The 18,734-nt window shown below is 42.5% G+C and overlaps 2 protein-coding genes across 6 annotated transcripts in view; one reads left to right on the top strand and one right to left on the bottom strand.

The window, feature by feature from the left end:
- The window catches only part of SUPT7L (SPT7-like STAGA complex gamma subunit), a 65,743-nt gene that overhangs the window by 18,959 nt on the left and 28,050 nt on the right, over positions 1-18,734 (bottom strand). Inside the window, exons 1-2 of one of the 2 annotated variants that reach the window (XM_419474.7) lie at positions 1,164-1,250; positions 210-847 (exon numbers count right to left, since the gene is read on the bottom strand). In XM_419474.7, the coding sequence (XP_419474.2) occupies positions 210-622 (413 nt within the window). In that variant the 5' untranslated portion in view covers positions 623-847; positions 1,164-1,250. Of the gene's footprint in view, positions 1-209; positions 848-1,163; positions 1,251-18,734 lie in introns of those variants that run through there. The other variant, XM_046939303.1, reaches the window with a different exon arrangement.
- On the top strand, positions 815-17,462 carry SLC4A1AP (solute carrier family 4 member 1 adaptor protein). 4 transcript variants are annotated; one of them, XM_046939301.1, is made up of 14 exons: positions 815-1,198; positions 2,510-2,696; positions 3,375-3,497; positions 4,182-4,242; positions 5,053-5,192; positions 5,333-5,493; positions 6,328-6,397; positions 10,235-10,424; positions 11,191-11,302; positions 11,703-11,943; positions 12,732-12,806; positions 13,630-13,700; positions 16,064-16,109; positions 17,111-17,462. In XM_046939301.1, the coding sequence occupies exons 1-14, from the start codon at positions 815-817 to the stop codon at positions 17,158-17,160; spliced, it is 1,911 nt and encodes a 636-aa protein (XP_046795257.1). In that variant the 3' UTR covers positions 17,161-17,462. The 4 variants fall into 4 exon arrangements, with proteins under 4 accessions (XP_046795257.1, XP_040554129.1, XP_015139295.2 ...); XM_040698195.1 differs by having other exon boundaries at positions 16,037-16,109; XM_015283809.4 differs by lacking the exon at positions 815-1,198 and adding an exon at positions 1,278-1,811.

Genomic DNA, 18,734 nt, shown 5'->3' with positions numbered 1-18,734 from the left:
TCACCTAGTCCAACCACCAGCCCACCATCACCATGCCCTCTAGCCGTGTCCCTCAGTGCCACATCCGCATATTTCTTGAACACCTCCAAGGATGGTGAGGACTCAACCACCCCCTGGGCAGCCTTGCTCCAACACCTCACTGCTCCTTCTGAGAAGATTTTTTTCCTAATATCCAACTTGAAAAAAAAAACCAAGGAAATACCACACACCTGTAGAAATCGCTCTCTGGGTCACTGTGCCTCAGCTGGAATGGCATTTTGGGGGGCTTGCTGTCCAGAGGAAGCAGGTCATCGGGGAGAGGCGGGGAGGCTGGACGAGAAGGCAGTGGTTCGTTGTCTTCCGTCTTGATGCCCTCTGCTTGCTGCTGGTTTTGTGCCTGGGCCATGGCAATGAGGCTGCGCAGCCTCCTGTTGTGCTGGATGAGCTGGATGGTGTGGATGGTGAGGCTGCAGGGCTCGGAGGGGACGTCCAGCATGGTGGTGGGCCGTGGTTTGTTGGCTGACGGCTGGTGCAGCGGAGGGTCCTGCACCTCCACCGTGCGGAACTCACGCTGGAGCAGGTCGAAAGAGCTGCGGTTGGCCTGGTTGGATGGCACCGGGATCTCGCCCCAATAGCGCAGCATTTTTACACAGGATTGTCCTCAAGGCACGGGGAAGGCTCCCAGACACTGCAGTATAAGCCGTGGGGAGAAGCTCTCGGCTCTGGGCAGCAACAAACTGGCGCCGGCCTCGGAACCGAGCAAATAACTGATGTCAAGAAAACTCTTCCAAAGCCACCGTGAGAAACGCAGCTTTCAAGACAGCATCAGGATGCAATGTCCGTGCAACAGATCGCACAGCTGCTTCTCCTAAGGAGGGGGAAAGAAGAAAGAAAAGCAGCAGCGAGGAAGGAACGACTTCTAAGCAAGACAGCTGCGCAGCGCAAAGCGCAAAGCGATCCGGGCCCTGACTGGTGCCAGGGAACTCGGCGGAGGAGAAGGCCCCAAGCTCGGCCCCACCGCGACCCCTCCGTACCGCACTCCCCGCCGCACGACCGGAACTCGGCCTCGGTCCGCCGCCAAACGCGGCACCCCGCAGCCGCCGCACTTCCGCACGGAGCTCCGACGGCCGCCGCCACCCTTCTCCGCTCCTCCCGCCGCCCCCTCTCCCCCCCGCCTGTCTCACCCATCGCGCTGCCCCCAGCCGTGGCCGAGGCGACGGTACGAACATTAGGGCTGCGGCCCTCCCTCCCTCCGGTACCACAGCCCCGGCGGCGCTCGTCCCCGGAGGACCCTATTTAGGGACGGACGCGGCAAGATGGCGGAGGCCATGGAAACGGAAGCCGAGCCCGGCGAGTTCAAGCGGCCGAGCCGCCCGCTGCCCGCTCCGCAGAGCGCCGAGCCCGGCCCCGCGCCCAGCCCCGGCCCCGCGCCGCCCCGCCCGGCCGCCTCCGCGCCGGCGCCGCGCTACGAGGAGCCGCCATGGGGCAGCCGCCCGCCCGCCGACGCCGGCTACGGGCTGGAGGTGCTGAAGGGCGGCGTGCTGCTGGGCTCGGTGCGGCTGGAGGGCGGCAGCTGGTTCCTGGTGGGGCGGCTGCCCGGCTGCGCGCTGGCCCTGGAGCACCCGTCGGTGTCGCGGCACCACGCCGTGTTGCAGTACCGCGGCCGCTCCGCCGACGGCCCCGACGCTGACGCCGGCTTCTACGTGTACGACCTGGGCAGCACGCACGGCACCTTCCTCAACAAGGCGCGGGTGCCGCCGCGCACCTACTGCCGCGTGAGGGTGGGCCACGGGCTGCGCTTCGGCGGCAGCTCCCGCCTCTTCCTCCTGCAGGTGGGCCGGGAGAGGGGGTCGGAGACCGCACGACGGCTTCCCCGGGCCACACGCGGGAGTTCAGGCGGCTCTGGCCATTCTCAGGGGCCTGGAGCGAGTGGGAAACGCTTCTGAGATGTGGGGTGATTCAGCTGTGCTCGTATCGGTTTGAGCAGGCTGCCCGGAGAAGCTGAGGGTGCCCCATCCTTGGAGGTGTCAAAGCCAGGTTGGATGGGGCCCTGTGCAGCCTGTGGTGGTGGGAGGCAGCCGTGTCCACGGCACGGGGTTTGAGCTGGGTGGGCCTTGAGATCTCTTCCATCCCAAACCATTCTGTGATTCCTTGTGCCCAAGAGAGAACTTGTATTAGTAGGAGTCTGAAAGCACGCCAAGTACTCTTGCATCAGAGGGTTTAGCTGTGTGTTCCTCAAATGCTTCTGAGTGGTACTGGTGGAAATCCTCGCTTTCTGCCTTTAAATACAGCTGTGTTTGAGCTGCCTACAATTAAACAGTAATGCTTATCTCTTTTTGCCCCCTTCTTTGGCCACTGAAATTGATACATCTAGGCATGCAGGCTATAACAAATGGTCCAGTAATTGAGCTTTTACATGAGCACTACGATCTGTTTATATTGCTGTGTGTAATCTGCATGTCCATTGAAAACAGAAGTGGTTTTTTTTTCTTTTTAAAACACTTTTATAAAGTTGCTCTTTGTGACACAGGGACCTGAAGAGGACCAGGAGTCTGAGTCAGAGCTGACCATGACACAGCTGAAGGCGCTGCGGAAGCAGCAGCAAGCAAAGCTGGAAAAGACCATGCTGGGAGAGGACTCTGATGAGGAAGATGAGAAAGAGGAGCGAGGAAGCGAGAGCAGTCAGAATGTTGATATGAGCTGCTCATGGGGAATGGGTGAGTACTGATGCATAGGTGAGCTGATACGCCTTGGGAGGTTTTTATGTGAGTTTTCAGTGAGCACTGGCATTGAAATTCCAGTTGGATTCCAAAGCATCCAAAGCCACTGAATGTTTTTGAGTACAAATCAGCCCTTTTCTTTTTAAGAATGGGAGTGCTGTGAGAAGGCAAAACAGAGAGAGAACTACAATAGAGAGTTTTTTTTCTAAAATTGGGGAAAAGGGGGTTGTCTACTTCAAAAACAACATGAAACTGAGAGTTTAGTTTATGCTATGTTTTTTTTTCCATGTTGATGTCTGTGCCTTACAGGTGGAATTTAAATACTTGAGACTGCTTATGCAAGGAGGCTGTCTTCAGGTTTTTAATATGAAGTCCACATCTCAGATAAATGGTTATTAAAGAGCTTTTCAGTACAAAATGGGTTGCTTTGTGAGTTAAAATGTATCAGCACATAAAGCCTTGAAAGTGCAGAAACAGCACTGACACATGCAAAATTGTATCTTAGAATAGAATAACTAATAAGTGGTTTTTGATTGGATACAAAAACAGCTAAAGGTTATAATTTCAGGATGATATAGTTGATACATCTTTCAAAATGACAGTATTTGAAATGTCTTGGTGTTCTCATTCTAACATTGCACCATCTTGTTTGTGTTTTGTATGTTGCTCTTCCAGGGGAGGATGCTGAGGAGGATGAGGCTGAAGAAAACCCTATTGCTATAGAATTTCAGGACGTACAAGATGCCTTCTATATGAAGGATCCCAGGAAGGCTCTGCAGGGCTTTTTTGACAGAGAAGGTGCTTCTTACTTGTAGATTATTTTTGTTTAGTAGAGTTTGGCGTTTCCCATATTTTTCTGGGAATTAAGGGGTGAAAGCAAAACTTTACATTGTGGGTGGGGCTTTTTGTTTTGCCAGGGTTGTAGTGGTTATTTAATTTCTAACTTCTAAACCAGAAGTTGCAGAGAGCACTTTGTGTTTCTCTGGAGTGGCACTCAAACCACATCCATCTTTTGAAGCTATTGAAGAGTCCCAAACCATCACATTCCAGATGGTGCTGTTCAGAAGATAGAACTGGAAAGTACTGAAAGGCAATGAATTGGTGTAAGCTTCCATTGGTTGCTAGCAAAGCGTACAGAAGACTTACATATTTGTTAACATGAAAAATTAATCTTTGAGGTAAACAGTATTTGTGAATCCCAATTGCAAACTGTCATTTGCTCAGTATTATTTACTTTTGTATCTGCAGGTGCAAGATTGTTTTTCCTTTGAACTACGTTTTACCAAAAAGGTCACTTAAAGATCCTTGAGCTGAAAAAAAACCTTGATTATGAAAAATGTCCAAATAAGCTTAATATCAACTGAAGATTACATTGCCTAAAAAGAACTAAAATTAAAGAAAAAGGCAAACTTTCTTTGCTCTAAAGATTATTCCTTCTTACTTCATCTTTGCTAACTACATCAACTTTCTTTTTTCTTTCAGGAGAAGAGTTGGAATATGAATATGATGATCGTGGGCACAATAGCTGGCTATGCAGGGTTAAGTATGTATAACTTCATTCACTTTTGTACACAGAAACTGGCTTCATTGAATTCAGAAATAAAAGCTGAAGAAACTACTTGTCTATCACCCTTGCCAAGGAAGCCAGCTAGAATTAGACTTAAGTCCTGATACTGAAAAGGTCAAGGATCAGTGTCTACTCCTCTTTCTGATTTGTCAGCATTTGATACTACTAAGAGATGAACACTGGGAAAACATGACACCAGGTTCTCTCAGTTCCCCTTGTTTTGAGAAATATGTGAAATTGAAATGCAAGACAAGACACTAGAAGACAGTGTCTTAATTCCTAACAGAAAAGATGGAAAAAAGCATTTATTCTACTGTGCACCTCAGTCCAGTTCAGCTATTTGATGGTATAATGTAGTCTTTGTTGAATCCCTTCCACTGGCTGATAACATCATTCTCCTACTAGGCAGGAGAAGGTGAGCAGGTGAGAAGTAAGCAGGATAGGTCTCAAATTGATAGGTACAACATCTCATCATTTTTTAAGGAAACTTTGCTTCAGTATGGCACAAAGTATTTGTTACTGGTGTTGCATAGATGCAAGATGAGTGAATGGAGGAAGAATTATTGTTTGGACTAGCAAAATAAAAATCTACTTATCAGCTTAGAAAGTGTGTGCTTGTGTTTGGTTTAGTAGTGTATCAAATGAAATGTGAAAATAGGTAACCCACAAGAAAAGCCTATAGAGGGGTGGAAGAAGGAATGTCAGCACGACAAACACAGTATCTGAGTAGCATCCATGAAAAGCTGTTTCTATTGAAGCTGTTCTGTGATTCCTTGTACTGAACAGGTTGCCTGTGGATGATGCATTAGGGAAGCAGCTGGTGGCAGAGGTTCTCCATTCAGGAAAGAAGAAAGAAGCAATGATCCAGTGTGCACTGGAAGCTTGCAGGCTACTGGATGCTAGGGGAGTACTGAGGCAAGAAGCAGGTAAATAACCTGTTAAATGCTGAGGTAGTTCTAAATAACTGAAGCTCTAGGAATTTAAGATCGCTCTACTGAATTGGTTGGACTTCTCAGTGGCCTGTAAATCATTTTGGTCCTTGCCTTTTCCCTTAAACCTTTCCCAGTATCTCGAAAAAGGAAATCAAAGAATTGGGAAGATGAGGATTTTTATGACAGTGATGATGACACCTTCCTTGATCGAACTGGTGCTGTAGAAAAGAAGCGACTGAACAGAATGAAAAAAGCTGGGAAAATAGAAGAAAAACCAGAGACCTATGACTCACTGGTAAGAACTATGACATGCCAGGCCTTTCTTCAGGCCTTCAGTTCTTTAATGACTTTATGATTACCAAGAAGGAAAGTTAAAAAATGTTTCCAGATCTTGTTGTTAGCCTGAACTCTAGTGTTACTTCAGATCTTTATCAATGGGCCAGATTAAAACTGATGGTTATAGAATGCAGTGCTTTTTAAAGTCTTGAGGAAAAAAAAAAATTGGATCTAAAAGAAGCCTTATAATCTTAATAACAGAACGTAATTTGTTACTTAAACATAATACTTGATGTACATCACAGAAACCATTATTGGGACTGGTACTGATACCTAACTGCTACCTTATGCAAAAAGGATAACTGGCTCTGGAGCATGAACTGCCTTGCTAGCAGGAACTATCACAGCTTAAAACCAACTTAGCCTGCAAAGAAGTAGTCTTCAGCTGCTTCAGCTTCTCCAGAGAGGAGGGTTCAGTTCTTGAGGTTCTGTCACTATATACAATCTTTAATTTGTCCTAAACTAGGAGAGATGAGTGAAGTGCAAGTTCTACATAGGTGATAAGGTGTGGGAGAATCAAGGAGGTGGGTGTAAGGAGGTTTGGAGGATTGTAATGATGGTAGAGCATAGCTCTAAAAGCATTATGTGTTTCCCTGTGTTTCAGAAAGTTCTTTCACATGCTGTTCAAATAACTTCCTGATATAATCTGGATCATTCTTAAAACAATGTTTTTCATCCCAGAAATTGGTGATCAAAAATCAGAAATAGAAAAAGAGAGATGTGGTAGGATATTTAAGTTCAGAAGGAAATTTTTAAGAAGATAATCTCATAAGCATGATTTTTTTCCTCATAGGTTGCAAAGCTAAAGGAGGCTGAAAATGAGCTCTCTGAGATAACAGAAAAGCTGAAGGCTTCAGGGAGAGGTAGGACACAAAGCCTGGTTGTAGTGCTTGTCATTAAAAAATGAAACAGTGAATAAATGAAAATGCATATTTGCATATCATAGAACCATGCCTTATGTGCTTTTTTTATGTCCCTTTTTCACAAAGGGGCAGGAAGGTGTGCAGGTAACAGTTATTTGGAGGAGGATACTTGGTGCTCTTCATCCAGTTCTGACATGCAATTATGTGTTTAGTGACTTATTAACAAATGCAACTTTTTTCAAAAGTATACCACATCAAAGGTAAAGAGGGGAGCATACAAAATCCTGAAACATAACAGGGTGAATGTTGCTGTTTATCTGCCCATAATAGCAAAACTAACCCAATTCAGACTGCATTTTCCCATCTCTTCCAAAGCCATCTATAAGCCAACAACTAAAAGAGAAAAGACAGTATCTTTCATTTCACTTCTCTCATTGCAAGTGCATATGAAAAAGGACAGCTCACTGAGCTTGCTAGCTAGGGAATCCTTCAGGTTTTCAGGATTATGTCTGTCTATTAAGGCAGAACACTTCCTAAATGGGAAAATATCAGTTAGTAACTTAAATTTAAAAGCATTCTTCACAAAGAAGTACATTTCACTTTAAATTACTGATAACGTCTTGTGGAATAAAAGGAAGGCATGAAGGAAACCTTTTTTAGGTTGGTTCACAATACAAAAAGCTTTCTAACTGAATCAACATTATTAAAGGCTGCAATGCCAGTTTGTCAGAACTTCTTCAGGAAACCTGCAATCTGCAAGAAAACAGCAATCTGTCAGCAGAGCTATCTTCTGTGAATTACACGTATACGTTTCTTCTTGGTTATTCAGAGCTGCACCCAAACCCATTTGAATGAATGTTTGTGTTGATGATTGATTCTACTAAATGACAGCTCAGAAAACCTTACTGTTTCAGTGAGTTGATGGATAAGTTCAGTGTCTTTGAAATAACTGTTTACAACATGAATTTACTGAAAAGTAGTTCATGATCAACTAACTAGTAGGAGAAGCTAATGGTCTGAGATAGGTAATTCCCATCTCTCACGTGATGAAGGTTTTGTTTCTTGTTTTTCAACAAGGATGATTGAAATACAGACTAGGAGAACAAAGAATCAGTTCATTTGTAGACTGCTACTAACACCATATAATTCCAGTGATATGTTGTCATAGTTTGGTAAATTGTAGCTTGTTATATAGCTAGTTTAAAGCCTTGGAAAAATAGCAATTTCAGCACTTAAATGTTAGCTTCAACAGCCTGTAAGGTATTGCAATACAAAGTGATTCAGTATTGAATGCAAACTTCTGAAAACTAGGCCAAGATAAAACAAAGTATTCTGTCATGAGTTTGTGTGTGTGTGTTTTAGTTGCTTGTGTTTTCTCATGTTTCTTTGGTTGCCTCAGGTGAATCAGAGATTTGGAATACAACTTTAAGATGGGAGCATATGTATTGGTCATGAGCGATCCATACTCTCTGGAGCTGTCTGGCACAGTTGCAGCATTACACAGGGTTTCAGAGCTGTAAGGCACTTTGCCTGGCTCCTAGCAAGGGAGACCAATGAGTGAATGACAGGCTGAATTGCAACACCTCCTACCAACCACTTCCGGAAATTAAGTAGCTGTTGAAAAGGTCTCTGTGAAAGTTCATAAGTTGTTCACTAGAGTTCTTCAGAACTTACTACAGATGGACTGACTTGGTTTCTCTTAACCTACTGACACAGCTGAATAATAAAAAAAGATCTTCAGTCTCATTCTTGGTTGCCAGTTCAGAAGAAAATTATTGGTAAGCTGATGGTGCAGTAAATAGCTCAAGAGCTGATATATGAAGTGTAAGAGCCAGAATTGATTCACCTCCCAGCAATATCAAATTTTCCTTAAATAGCTTGGAAAAGGGCTGCAGCAGATACTGTATGCTAAAGTAACCCTGTATGCTCAACTACCTGATCTAAGGCACTGCGGGTAGAATCAGAGACACCTGTTTGCTAGGAGACTCATCTGACTCAGTGAAGATCACCCAGTGAAGCACCCTTACTCTGTTCTGGAACTAAAGCAGCAAGCTATGGAACTGCAGTTCCTTCAGTTGTTCTGAATTACCCAACTACACATCAAATGCTACAATTGAAATTCAGTGCTTAAATTAAATGGTCATTCCTCTCAGCTTCTGCCTGTTAGGCGATTCAGACTGCTTATTAACAGTGCCTTTTCAATGATCATTTTTGTTTAACCTCATACACATAGGAAAGAATATTTCTGAGTTCCTTTTTGTATGACAAACAGGTATACAGATTGTAAGGTATGCAGGTATAGGACCAGAGAGATTATCACGTTACAAAGGAGTAATGAAATGAAGAGCTTACCCGTATCCTAGGCTTGCAGAAAGGCTCCAAGAGGAGTGATCTCCAGAGAGAGATCCTTCCTCCTTGGGAGTCAGCCCTTAAATGGGGGTCTAGGAGGTCACTCAGGTGAAATTGCATTCACCTGTGCCCCTGCGGCTGACTCAGCCCTTGCCTCAGGTGGTCAATCAGAGGTTCAGGCCGTGATTCAACAGTTCCCATACGCTTTTATAACGTTTCATTGTTATTTATATTTAGTTGAAGATGGATGCTCTTCTCTTTTGGAGCCAATTAATCCTGTGTCTTCAGTTACTGTTGTAGCCTTTGTGTGTTTGCGGATTGTAAACTACGTTTTGTCTCCAAATCAGAAATATCCTTTCCATTTGAGTACATTGGAAAATGTTAGTCTTATTAGACTTTTGTGTAAATATTTCATGTCATGTACGACTGCTTAAGTACGTACTCATAACAATAATTTAGATTTGTGCATATTTAAAATTGCAAGTGCTACTTAATCAGCTGCAGCTGAATTAAAAGCAACTCACTTGTCACAATTATTCTTGTGCATAAAAAGATAAATGCTTATGAAGCTGCAAATAAATATCAGACTTGCCAAGTCTTATAGTAGAAAAGCAGAAGGCTGCTTGTCAAAAGGTCTGTAAAATTCTAGCAACACCGTTTTCCTTTGCCTCAATGTTATTTCTGAGCACAACATAAAAACATCTGAAGCAGTGTCCAAGCCCAGGAAAAGCTTTCCTGGTTTGCTTTGTTTATAAAAATCTATGTGTTAGAATTGTGTATTTATTTTTCTTACTTGTTAGAGCTTGAGTTTTCCCTCCTGAATTTTATTTTAATTAGTCAAACATGCATAGAAATACTAATGTTTGTAGTAAAAGGACTGTTGGTTTTTGTTGTGGTTTGTTCCCCCCCCCCCCCCCCCCCCCCCAAGTACAGGGCACTGTTTTTCTTGTTACAAAATCAAGTCAAAACACAGCTACATTTTGTGTGGTTGCCTTAACATAGACAGTTACTCTGATACACGCTCAGTCCTCCAGAGGTGGGAGGCAGCATCATGTGATTCATTTTCAGGTTTGCAAATGTTATTATATAGGCATTCTAGGAAAGCCAAAAGGATTCCCTGTGCAGTGGTGTGGGATGCTTTGTAGCTGTGCTTATTTTGGACTGTTGGCTACAAAAAGGACCCAACAGCCACTTTTTTTTTTTTAGGGACAGCCAATCTTGATTTGAGATGAACGGTGTAGACAGATTTACTCAAAGAAATATTCAGTTTTGAGAGGCTTTGATATCTGAGTAGTTTAAGACTTACTGTTAGGCTTTGTTAGGAGAAATGTTTTCATCCTTCCAGAGCTATCAACCTCCATTATTCCCAATTCAGAAGGATCTTGCAGAGAAGATAGTCATTTCTATATACCTTATACTGATCAAGTCCTCCCTTTAGTCTCATCTCCCCCCTCACAACAATATGCATCTTACCACTATCTTGCCTAGGCCAATCCCAGCCAGCAGCTCAAGATTCCTTGGATGAATTCATGACAGAAATCAAATCAGGAAGCACCTTAGACAGCGTGACACGAAAGAAACTCCATCTGCGGTCATTTGAGTTGAAGAAAGAGCAGCAGAGACTGAAAGGGTTAATAAAGCTCGTGAAGCCTACAGAACTGCCTGAGCTGAAGCCCCCGTAAGTTTTGGCTAAAGTTTGGAAAACAAAAAGTCACTGTTGTTACTTTCCATGGGCAATTGTGCACCCTCCCATGAAGTAGACAGTTTTCCAAATGCAAAAGCAGTAATGCCTTTACAACTACCTGTCCCGTCTCTAAAGAGCCACTGCTGCTTCTGTGGCCAAGGCAGATGCACTGCAGCTGTGAAGTAAGATAAGCCCAGATGAGAGCTGGGAGCCTGGTGTCAGCTTTGTTGTTTTAAACCATTTTTCCCCATCTGCATCCATAAGGAACTGAAGAATTTTACAATAGTTTGTACAGTATGAAACCTGTTTTTACTCTGAAAGGTACCCAGAAGTCAAGAGCAATGGCTGTTCAAATACTGCACAGCAATGCTACTGCAATTTATGTGTGTTGGAGCGTGTGCTGGGTTCATCACTTGCTAATGGCAACTTGATTAGAGGTTTAATTGCTTAATTTACTTAAATTTAGGTTTGGCCTCCAATTGTTTATACATATACATATTATACGTATGTAAGTATATATATGCATTTGAGTTTGAGAGAGTCTGATAGGTAATTTTTTTTCTCTCCTGTTATAACAAGTGTCTGACTCCTAAAACAGACATGTAGGAAGGAGGAGTCATCTCCTGAAACCTCCTCTTTAGATTCTGCAAGTGAGAGAAATAAAGTCTTTATACAAACACCTCTGTTTGTTTGCATTTGTGAATATAAGACTTGACTGATACTTTATATACTGTTTTTCTTTGTATCTAATTTTCACTAGGACTGGGAGTTACAGTCTGGAAGCAAACAGCAAGTCTAAAAAGATTACGCTCCCTCTCTTTGGTGCTATGAAAGGGGGGAGCAAATTCAAGCTGAAAACTGGAAGCCTAGGGGTAAGTGCTCTGAGCCAGACACTAGTTCTCAGACATCATCTCAGGCTATGGAACCTGCAGGTAAAACACAGGAAGCTGTGTTTTATCACATGTACAAACACACGATGGAGGAGCAAGCCTGCAGGAGTGGAGAAATGCGCAGGGCAGCAAGCAGTTACTGTCAGACCTGGTGTTGCTCTTAGCATAAAGCTGCATTCTCTAATTATGGGTTAGACGTCTTTTTTCCTCTTCCACCTCTGCCAGTATCTTCTCCTTTACAACTTAACTATTTTTCATCCTGTGAGTGTTCCCTACCAGTTGTCCCTGTGACTGTAACATGCATGCTTTGTCCTGTAAGAAGTATTGGTGACATCTACTTCCATATTACCCTAGTACTAATGCACAAGTCTTTGTTGTGCAGAAGTTGCCTGACAAGCGTCCACATATCCCTGAAAGCTTGTTAAAAATGAAAGATGATGGACCTGAGGAGGAAGAGGAGGAAGAAGAGGAAGAAATTGAGGAGGAGCAGAAAGTAGATGCAGTAAGCAGCAGAACATCAGATGTGGAAATGAAGGCAACAGTAGAGGAAGAAACAGGAAAAGAAACAAATGGTCCCAATGGTTCTACCTGTAATAATGAGGATCTGGAATCCCTTCAAGATGGTAAATGATGAGTTTTGATGTTTCCAGTAGCAAACCTGAGCCTGTAACTACTGACTTTTTTCAGAGCTATGGGAATCCCCTAAGATTTGGGTCACGGGTTTTCCAACAGCTTATAGCTTTTCCACAGATATTTGCCATGAATCCAGAGTTTGCGTGTAAGCAGGGGAGAAACAGGTGAGTTTCACCTGGTTCCAGTTGGAACTCAGCTTGGCAGTCAGCTTTTCCACACTTTTGGTAAAATAGCAATAATCTGCTGGATTCAAAGGTCATGTTTTGATAAGCCCTGCTTTCATTAGATTGAGTGTCTGTATGATAGTAAATGCAATGTGTTCTTGGCAGGGAGAGGCATTTCATAAGAAAACAAATGCCTGTGTAAAGTTTCAGACAGCGTGTAAGGAGGAAAGTAATTTAAAAGATAGGAAGGAAGAGGTATTTCCTTTGCACCTACTTAATAAAGGATGGATTACAGAAATACTAAGTTAACCTGATGTATTTAAAAGCTTAGTAATGACGGTGTGTTTGGTGGCAGAAACCTCACTCTAATTTCTTGTCAGAATGTTGGGCAGGTTGCTCTTGGAAAGTATGTTTTAACTGATCACAAGTTTTCCTTCATTGTATTGCAGTGGACTTGGATGAAATAACATGAAGGACTTCTAAGGGAAGACTTCTTCCTGAAACAAACATAGCTAAGAGTTCCTTCTAAGTTTGTTTTCCTCAGGGATGCTAGCGCTCCTACTCAGAGTTACAGCATAGCATTCACGTAACTCCTTCTTCTATTTATTTAACAGGAGTTAGTTTTCAGCCTGAGCCAAAGATACTAAGGAATAAATCCCAGATGGGACCTTCACAAGAGAAATCTCAAGGTGAGATGTACAATTTAGATTACTATAGTAAGGTTAACAACTACATTCAGAAACTGCCTAAAGGGATTAGTGCTTTCTTGTTAGGAGAAAGAATCTAAGCCTAATTTTAGTCTCTAGAATTAGAATGAAGGATTGTTTTGTTCAGGTAGTGTTAAAGGTATGGTAAGGACAAGTCACTTCAGCCATTTCAGCTCTCCCTGCTTTTCATAGCCATTAACTGCATTGAGATTCTCTGTTTAAAAAAAGTAGCATAAGAGAAGGAAAATTAATTTAGGACCATAAACATAATGGTTTCCCCCCCCAGCTTTCTTGCACTAAGTTGTGTCACCTGGGAAAAGGGAAGTTCTGCCATTCTGTACTGTCCACTACCATATCATGTTAGTTAGCACTCTTAATGACCCAAATTACCCCTCTACTTGAATGCGCACACAAAAAAAATCAGTTCTCAAAATGAACACAATATGTGTATGTAATGAGCAACTGGAGAGGAGAGATGTGTGAATTTTCTACTTTCTCCTAACTCAAGTTCGTTCAGTGCATGTTTTCTTGTCCTCATCATCACGTCTATAGACTTAAGAAAGAAAGGTCAGTATTTAATAGATGAAGAGGCAGAAAAGTCAGATACTTCTTTCTTTGACTTTCTCTCACCTACAGTGCTGTAGAATGATAAAAATAAAGACAAAGCATGTTGGTCCTGTGTAGCAAGCTGCCGTGGATACATCCAAAAGGAAATATATCTTCATGTGAACTTTCTATGAGCTTATTTCTGCTATAAATTTCTGATGCATCTTAAATCTTCTTCTTGTTTTTTTCCCCCCCTCAGCATCTGAGGCAGTATGCAAGGAATCCAGAGAGACATCTGAGGAAGTTAAGAAAAGTAATACCTCAAGCAAGGTCAGTTACAATTCTGTGACTCCTGCAGCCTAAGAGTTTTAAGGAATCATTTGGTAGATTCCTCATTACTGAAACAGTAATAGTTTGAGTGAGACTTGATGGTAGTGCTTTTCTGCTGAGCCATCTCCACATAGAACTGCACACTGACATTGGATGCAGCTCTTCAAGTCTCCACTGAGAAGGTAAAACACAGTATTTCAGGCATAACAGGGGTGTTCTGCAAAGCTGAAGTAAGCTAACAAGGCTTTCCAGTTGAATCACAGATTTCTTTTTCTCGCTTTTTGCTTGGCAGAGCTGAAGTTAAGCCTCTGGTAATTGCTTCTATTCCTCTATCACAAGTGTTGTAGAGCATAGGTCATCTCTGCGCTTTCAAAGTGGTACTGCAAAACTTCCATGGAGAAAAGCCTGGGAAACACTGGCTGACACAGGACGTGCTGCACTAAAATTGCAGCTAGTCTGTATTGCCATTACCAACTCTCATTCTTTTCAGTGAAATACAGTAAGATACCTAACAAGACCATTGGTTTTTTGCAACCTAATTATTATTAAATTGGAGTGGATATACCAAGTGACGTGTTCCCCATGCATAAGATTTGTAGTAAAATGTAAAGTATGAGTCTTCCACATTTTAGGACAGTGGAAAATGTTGCCTTCCTGGAAAAAGTAGGAAGGAACTTCTCTGATGCTTTGCTCTTAGCCTAGGATTATTGTGAGGCTCTTCCCTTCACAGTGCTTCCCACCCTTATGCTGGCTATCAGGGACAATTACTCTAGTTGGTGGGCCCTGAGTTCTGAGGATTATGTTAATTTTTTGTAGTGGTCATTGAATTTTAGCCCTGCTCCACCTATTTAAAGAAACTTAACTCCCTGTAGCATGTGTGTGCTGCTACTGCTCTTGCTAGTTCTGGCAAGGGACCCAAGGATTTTGCAGACAAGGCCTTTAGAATCATCCTTTCTTACTGGCCCATACTGAAGTATGTTCATAAAGAAAGTAAGGGTAAACAGTCCGTTAGAGCCCAGAAGGCACCATTTCTATGGATATGGTAGAACAAGGCAGCTACTCATGCTGAAGCAGTCAAGTCAGCACCTCTCATCAGTACAGAGTTCACTCTCACACTGAGCATTCTCCAAATACCAGATGGCTTAGCTGTGTTCTCTCTCCCATTCCAAATCACTTTTTCCGCATGCTCTGCCTGTTACCAGGCTCAGATCTTGCATGGAAAATATCAACCTGAAGTCAGCCTATGTTTTTTCTCTCTTTAACTATATGAAGAATATCTTCAAATCATACAGAACAGGAGAAGCAATTGTTTGTTTTTCAAGTGGCTGTTTTCAAACCACATTTAGGAACTCTACAGCTCCAGGATAATGTTTTGCAGAACATTAGTGTTACAGAAGAACTCTTTTCGAGGTTTACTTTGGGAAAGAAAGTTTTTTGAGGGACTGAAAAACTGCTTCAACTTGCATCACTTAGGACTGTGTCACAACGCTACAGACTAATGGAAATCACTGCTAAGTTGGGTACATTTTGAAGTCCAAAATCATTCACTTCACAATGGTATGATTTTACTTGTTAGCTACCTGTACTTGTTGAAAACAAAAGGCATTGAGAAAATGCTGATGTGACAAAAAGCTGTCATACAGCTGTGTCAACAGTGGCCGATTTTTGTTTGCTTTAAATATTGCAGTGATGCCAGTAAGACCTCCCAAAAATCGGTTTTCTTTTGAAAAACTAAGTTATAGCTGACTTTCATATAGAAGTATACTACATGTTATATGCTTTTAAAAGTCACATTAAACCTGAAGTTTTTAGTGAGATTGTGCTTTGAGAGCACTAAAGTACTTCAAAATCCTACTCTAAAGCTTTTCACTGCATAAAGAAACCCAGTGTTGAATGACACTGCCAAACATGAGAGTGAGACAAACTGTCTGGAAGTGGAGTTGTGAAAGCAAGGGGAGAGCTTTCTTTGAAACCAAATATTCTCAAATATGCTTCTGTTACTCAGTAAAGCTGTTGAGTGTTGCACTGAATTCATATGCCCTGACTAGTCCGCCCAGCTCTACTGTCTGAAGGCCATTGATGGCTGGATTTGGTGCTGGCAATACTGTTTTGAGAGGGAGTTTGCACTAGACGATCTCCAGAGGTCCAGTCTAACCACTGGTTCTGCAACACTACTGGAAATAAACTGAACTAGAGTGTTTACTGTTGTAGTCCACAGCCATTGTAGAAATAATCCTTATCTGTCAGCGTTTGTATTTGAATTGATGAGTGATTTATTGCCCGTGACACGTTGCTGAAGTGGCACAGCGCCTTAAAAGTCTCTTCTCCTTTTGCAGCTCCAACAACCTTTTTTCTCCTCACAGTACCCAGATGATGACCCAGACTACTGCATATGGATTCCTCCTGCAGGTATTGACCATTTCTTTGGGTTTTTTTTCATATAATTTGAGAATCTATCTAACAAATAGTCAGGGTGTCCCTGTCATGTATTGAGGAAAAAGTTGACATGGAAATACTTCACTGAGAACACAACGATTTTTGGCTTGTTATGCCCCATATTTCTTTCTTATATCACCATATAGTTCCTAGTCTATAGTAGCTTCACCTCAGTGGATAGGTGCACCTGAAGTCTGGTTTTCAGTTTTCTAACACCTGGGAGACCTAACTGCATTTGCATACAGTGATATAATGATCTACCTGAAAGAAAAGCTCTAAACTTCCCTAAGGGTCAATATTCCAGCAACCTCAGCATTCCCAGTTCTTATGGAAGCTTGTGAAATCTGAAAGTGTCCTGCAGATCTTTGTCAATACCAACTTCGGGCCATCTTTTAGAGAAAAATCTTGCTAATTCTTTGGTGAAGATGAGCAGTGGATGCATACATCCTGTGCATGTTAAAACTGAACACCTTAGTTCCAGAGTGTTTTTGGTTAAGTGGGGTTATTCTTAATTGCTCTAAAACTGAAAATTTATTTTTGTGCATATAAGTTTCTGTAGTGAGACCAGAACTCAGCTTTCATTTAGGAGATTCATGATTATAACTTTTATTGAGGCTGTTGCAACCTTACAGCGTGGGCAGGTTCCAAAGGCAGTTAAGTAAGTAAAAGTTAAGTAAACTGCATCCATAAGAGGGTGCTCCTTTTCCTCTCTACATTCAGCTGTCTTAATGAGGATCCCGGGAGAAGAAGAAAAACAAATCAGGAATAGATGAAATTTTGACACTAATAGTAATGTTAAGAGGAATTATAAATCAAAAGACAATTTGGACTCTAGTATCCGTTCTGGGTCTTATTCCTGTCTGACAGGTGCTGGCTAGAGAATAATACTTGCCTACAAATCTGTTTTGGGCTAGTTTTTTGGTAGGTTGTGCTGTTGTTTTAGGCTTTTTAGTAACTTTATCTTTGTCCCTTAGATCAGAGTGGTGATGGCAAGACTCATCTCAATGACAAATATGGCTACTAAACTTCAAGCTCCCAAGAACAGATCTGAAGTTTTGAAGGTCTGCTCTACTTCAGCCTCTTTCACCACCCATTAAGTGAGGGATAGAAGAGCTGGGTTTTCAGACTCTTTTCCAGCTGTGCTGGCTGTGAGCTTTGTGTCCTGTTGTTTGTCTTCCAAATACTTTTTTTTTAAAGACTCCTGAGCCCACACATTCTTCTGCCTTCTCCTTCTACTTCAGCCTTGTTATTTTTATTTGGTGTGAATCTGCAGACTCACTACTCCTTTTGTAAATTAAAAACGATTAAAGATGTTAAACACCTTTACACTTCCAGGCTTGAAATCTAATTTAGGTTGGTTTTATGCCACTAAACTGACACTGTTTTGCTCCTGATGTTATTTGAAAATAGCATCAGGGTAAACAAAACCTGAAAGTTCCTAAGGAGAGGAAGGGAGGAAGCAACACCTTCCTACTTCCAAAAGGAAAGTGTTTCGCTCCTCCCTAGTGGAGGTCTTGGAACACAGTTGCTGAACACTTGGTAGGAAGGGAGCTAGAATGAAGGAACACTTACAGAGGTGCAGAAACACTCAAGAACTGAAGAGGTTGGTGCCGCGCATCTCAGATTAGAGGGTAACAGAAGGAATGGTGAAAGGATATTGTGAAAAAGGCTGCTTATGCTACAGCTTGTTCTTTGCTTCTCACAGCCGTAAGACAAAAGGGGGCACTTCAGTGCAGTTTCAGTACTCTCCAAAAAGTGATTGCACCTCTTCATAAATAACACTTTTCCACTAGAGGGGAGAATAAAGCAAGGTTTGAAGTCTGAATAGGCACCTTTATCAAAGGATGGCAAAAAGCTGCTGCTGCTCTGCAGTGCCAAGAAAAAATGACAGCCAGCACCAAATCCTGACCTCTTTTCATCCAGCTCTGCAATTAGATGCTTATGTTTAGTTTGTCTGTCACACTCATATGTGAAATATATACATTATGCATGGATACACTTCCAATATGTACTTAAGTATATACTACATACATTAAAGAAGGTGCGAGTTAAATATACATCCAAAATGCAGAGGTATAAATTGAATAAGCACTTCAGTAAGAGGTCATGAATGTGAATGAACATACTTGAACAAAAGCAGGGGGCAGGTTGTGGGCTCCTGCCAGAAGGACCACAGGGTGCTCCTGGGCCTCAGTGTCCCCACCCAGCCCATGAGGTAGGTAAGCACACCCTTACTTCAACCATCTCAAAGTAGGTGTATTCAAAAAGCTGTTGGTAGCACCTCAGTGGTCACCTGGCCATTAAGTGGGCTCCCACTTGCTACTCACCGCCACATAACACATGGTAAATTTGAGTGCTTTTCTTTTTGGCCACATACATACATACATGACCGAACAGAGTGTATTCAACCTCCCTTTTGTTGTGTGATGATAACCAGGAATGCAAGTAGAGGCCACCGCAGTATGCAAAAAGTGACTGTACAGCCATAAGCCTTCCGTTTTCATCACCCTCATTTTCACAGACTGTGATGGGCCATCACCATAACCTTATCCCTGTGAGATACACAAGCCTCCCTCAAGATTTTTCTATCTAGTTGGC

This window comes from Gallus gallus, chromosome 3, assembly GCF_016699485.2.
Source record: "Gallus gallus isolate bGalGal1 chromosome 3, bGalGal1.mat.broiler.GRCg7b, whole genome shotgun sequence".
Classification (NCBI taxonomy): Eukaryota; Metazoa; Chordata; class Aves; order Galliformes; family Phasianidae; genus Gallus; species Gallus gallus.
The sequence above is the reverse complement of the archived record's forward strand: the minus strand, read 5'-3'. Positions and strand labels throughout refer to the sequence as shown.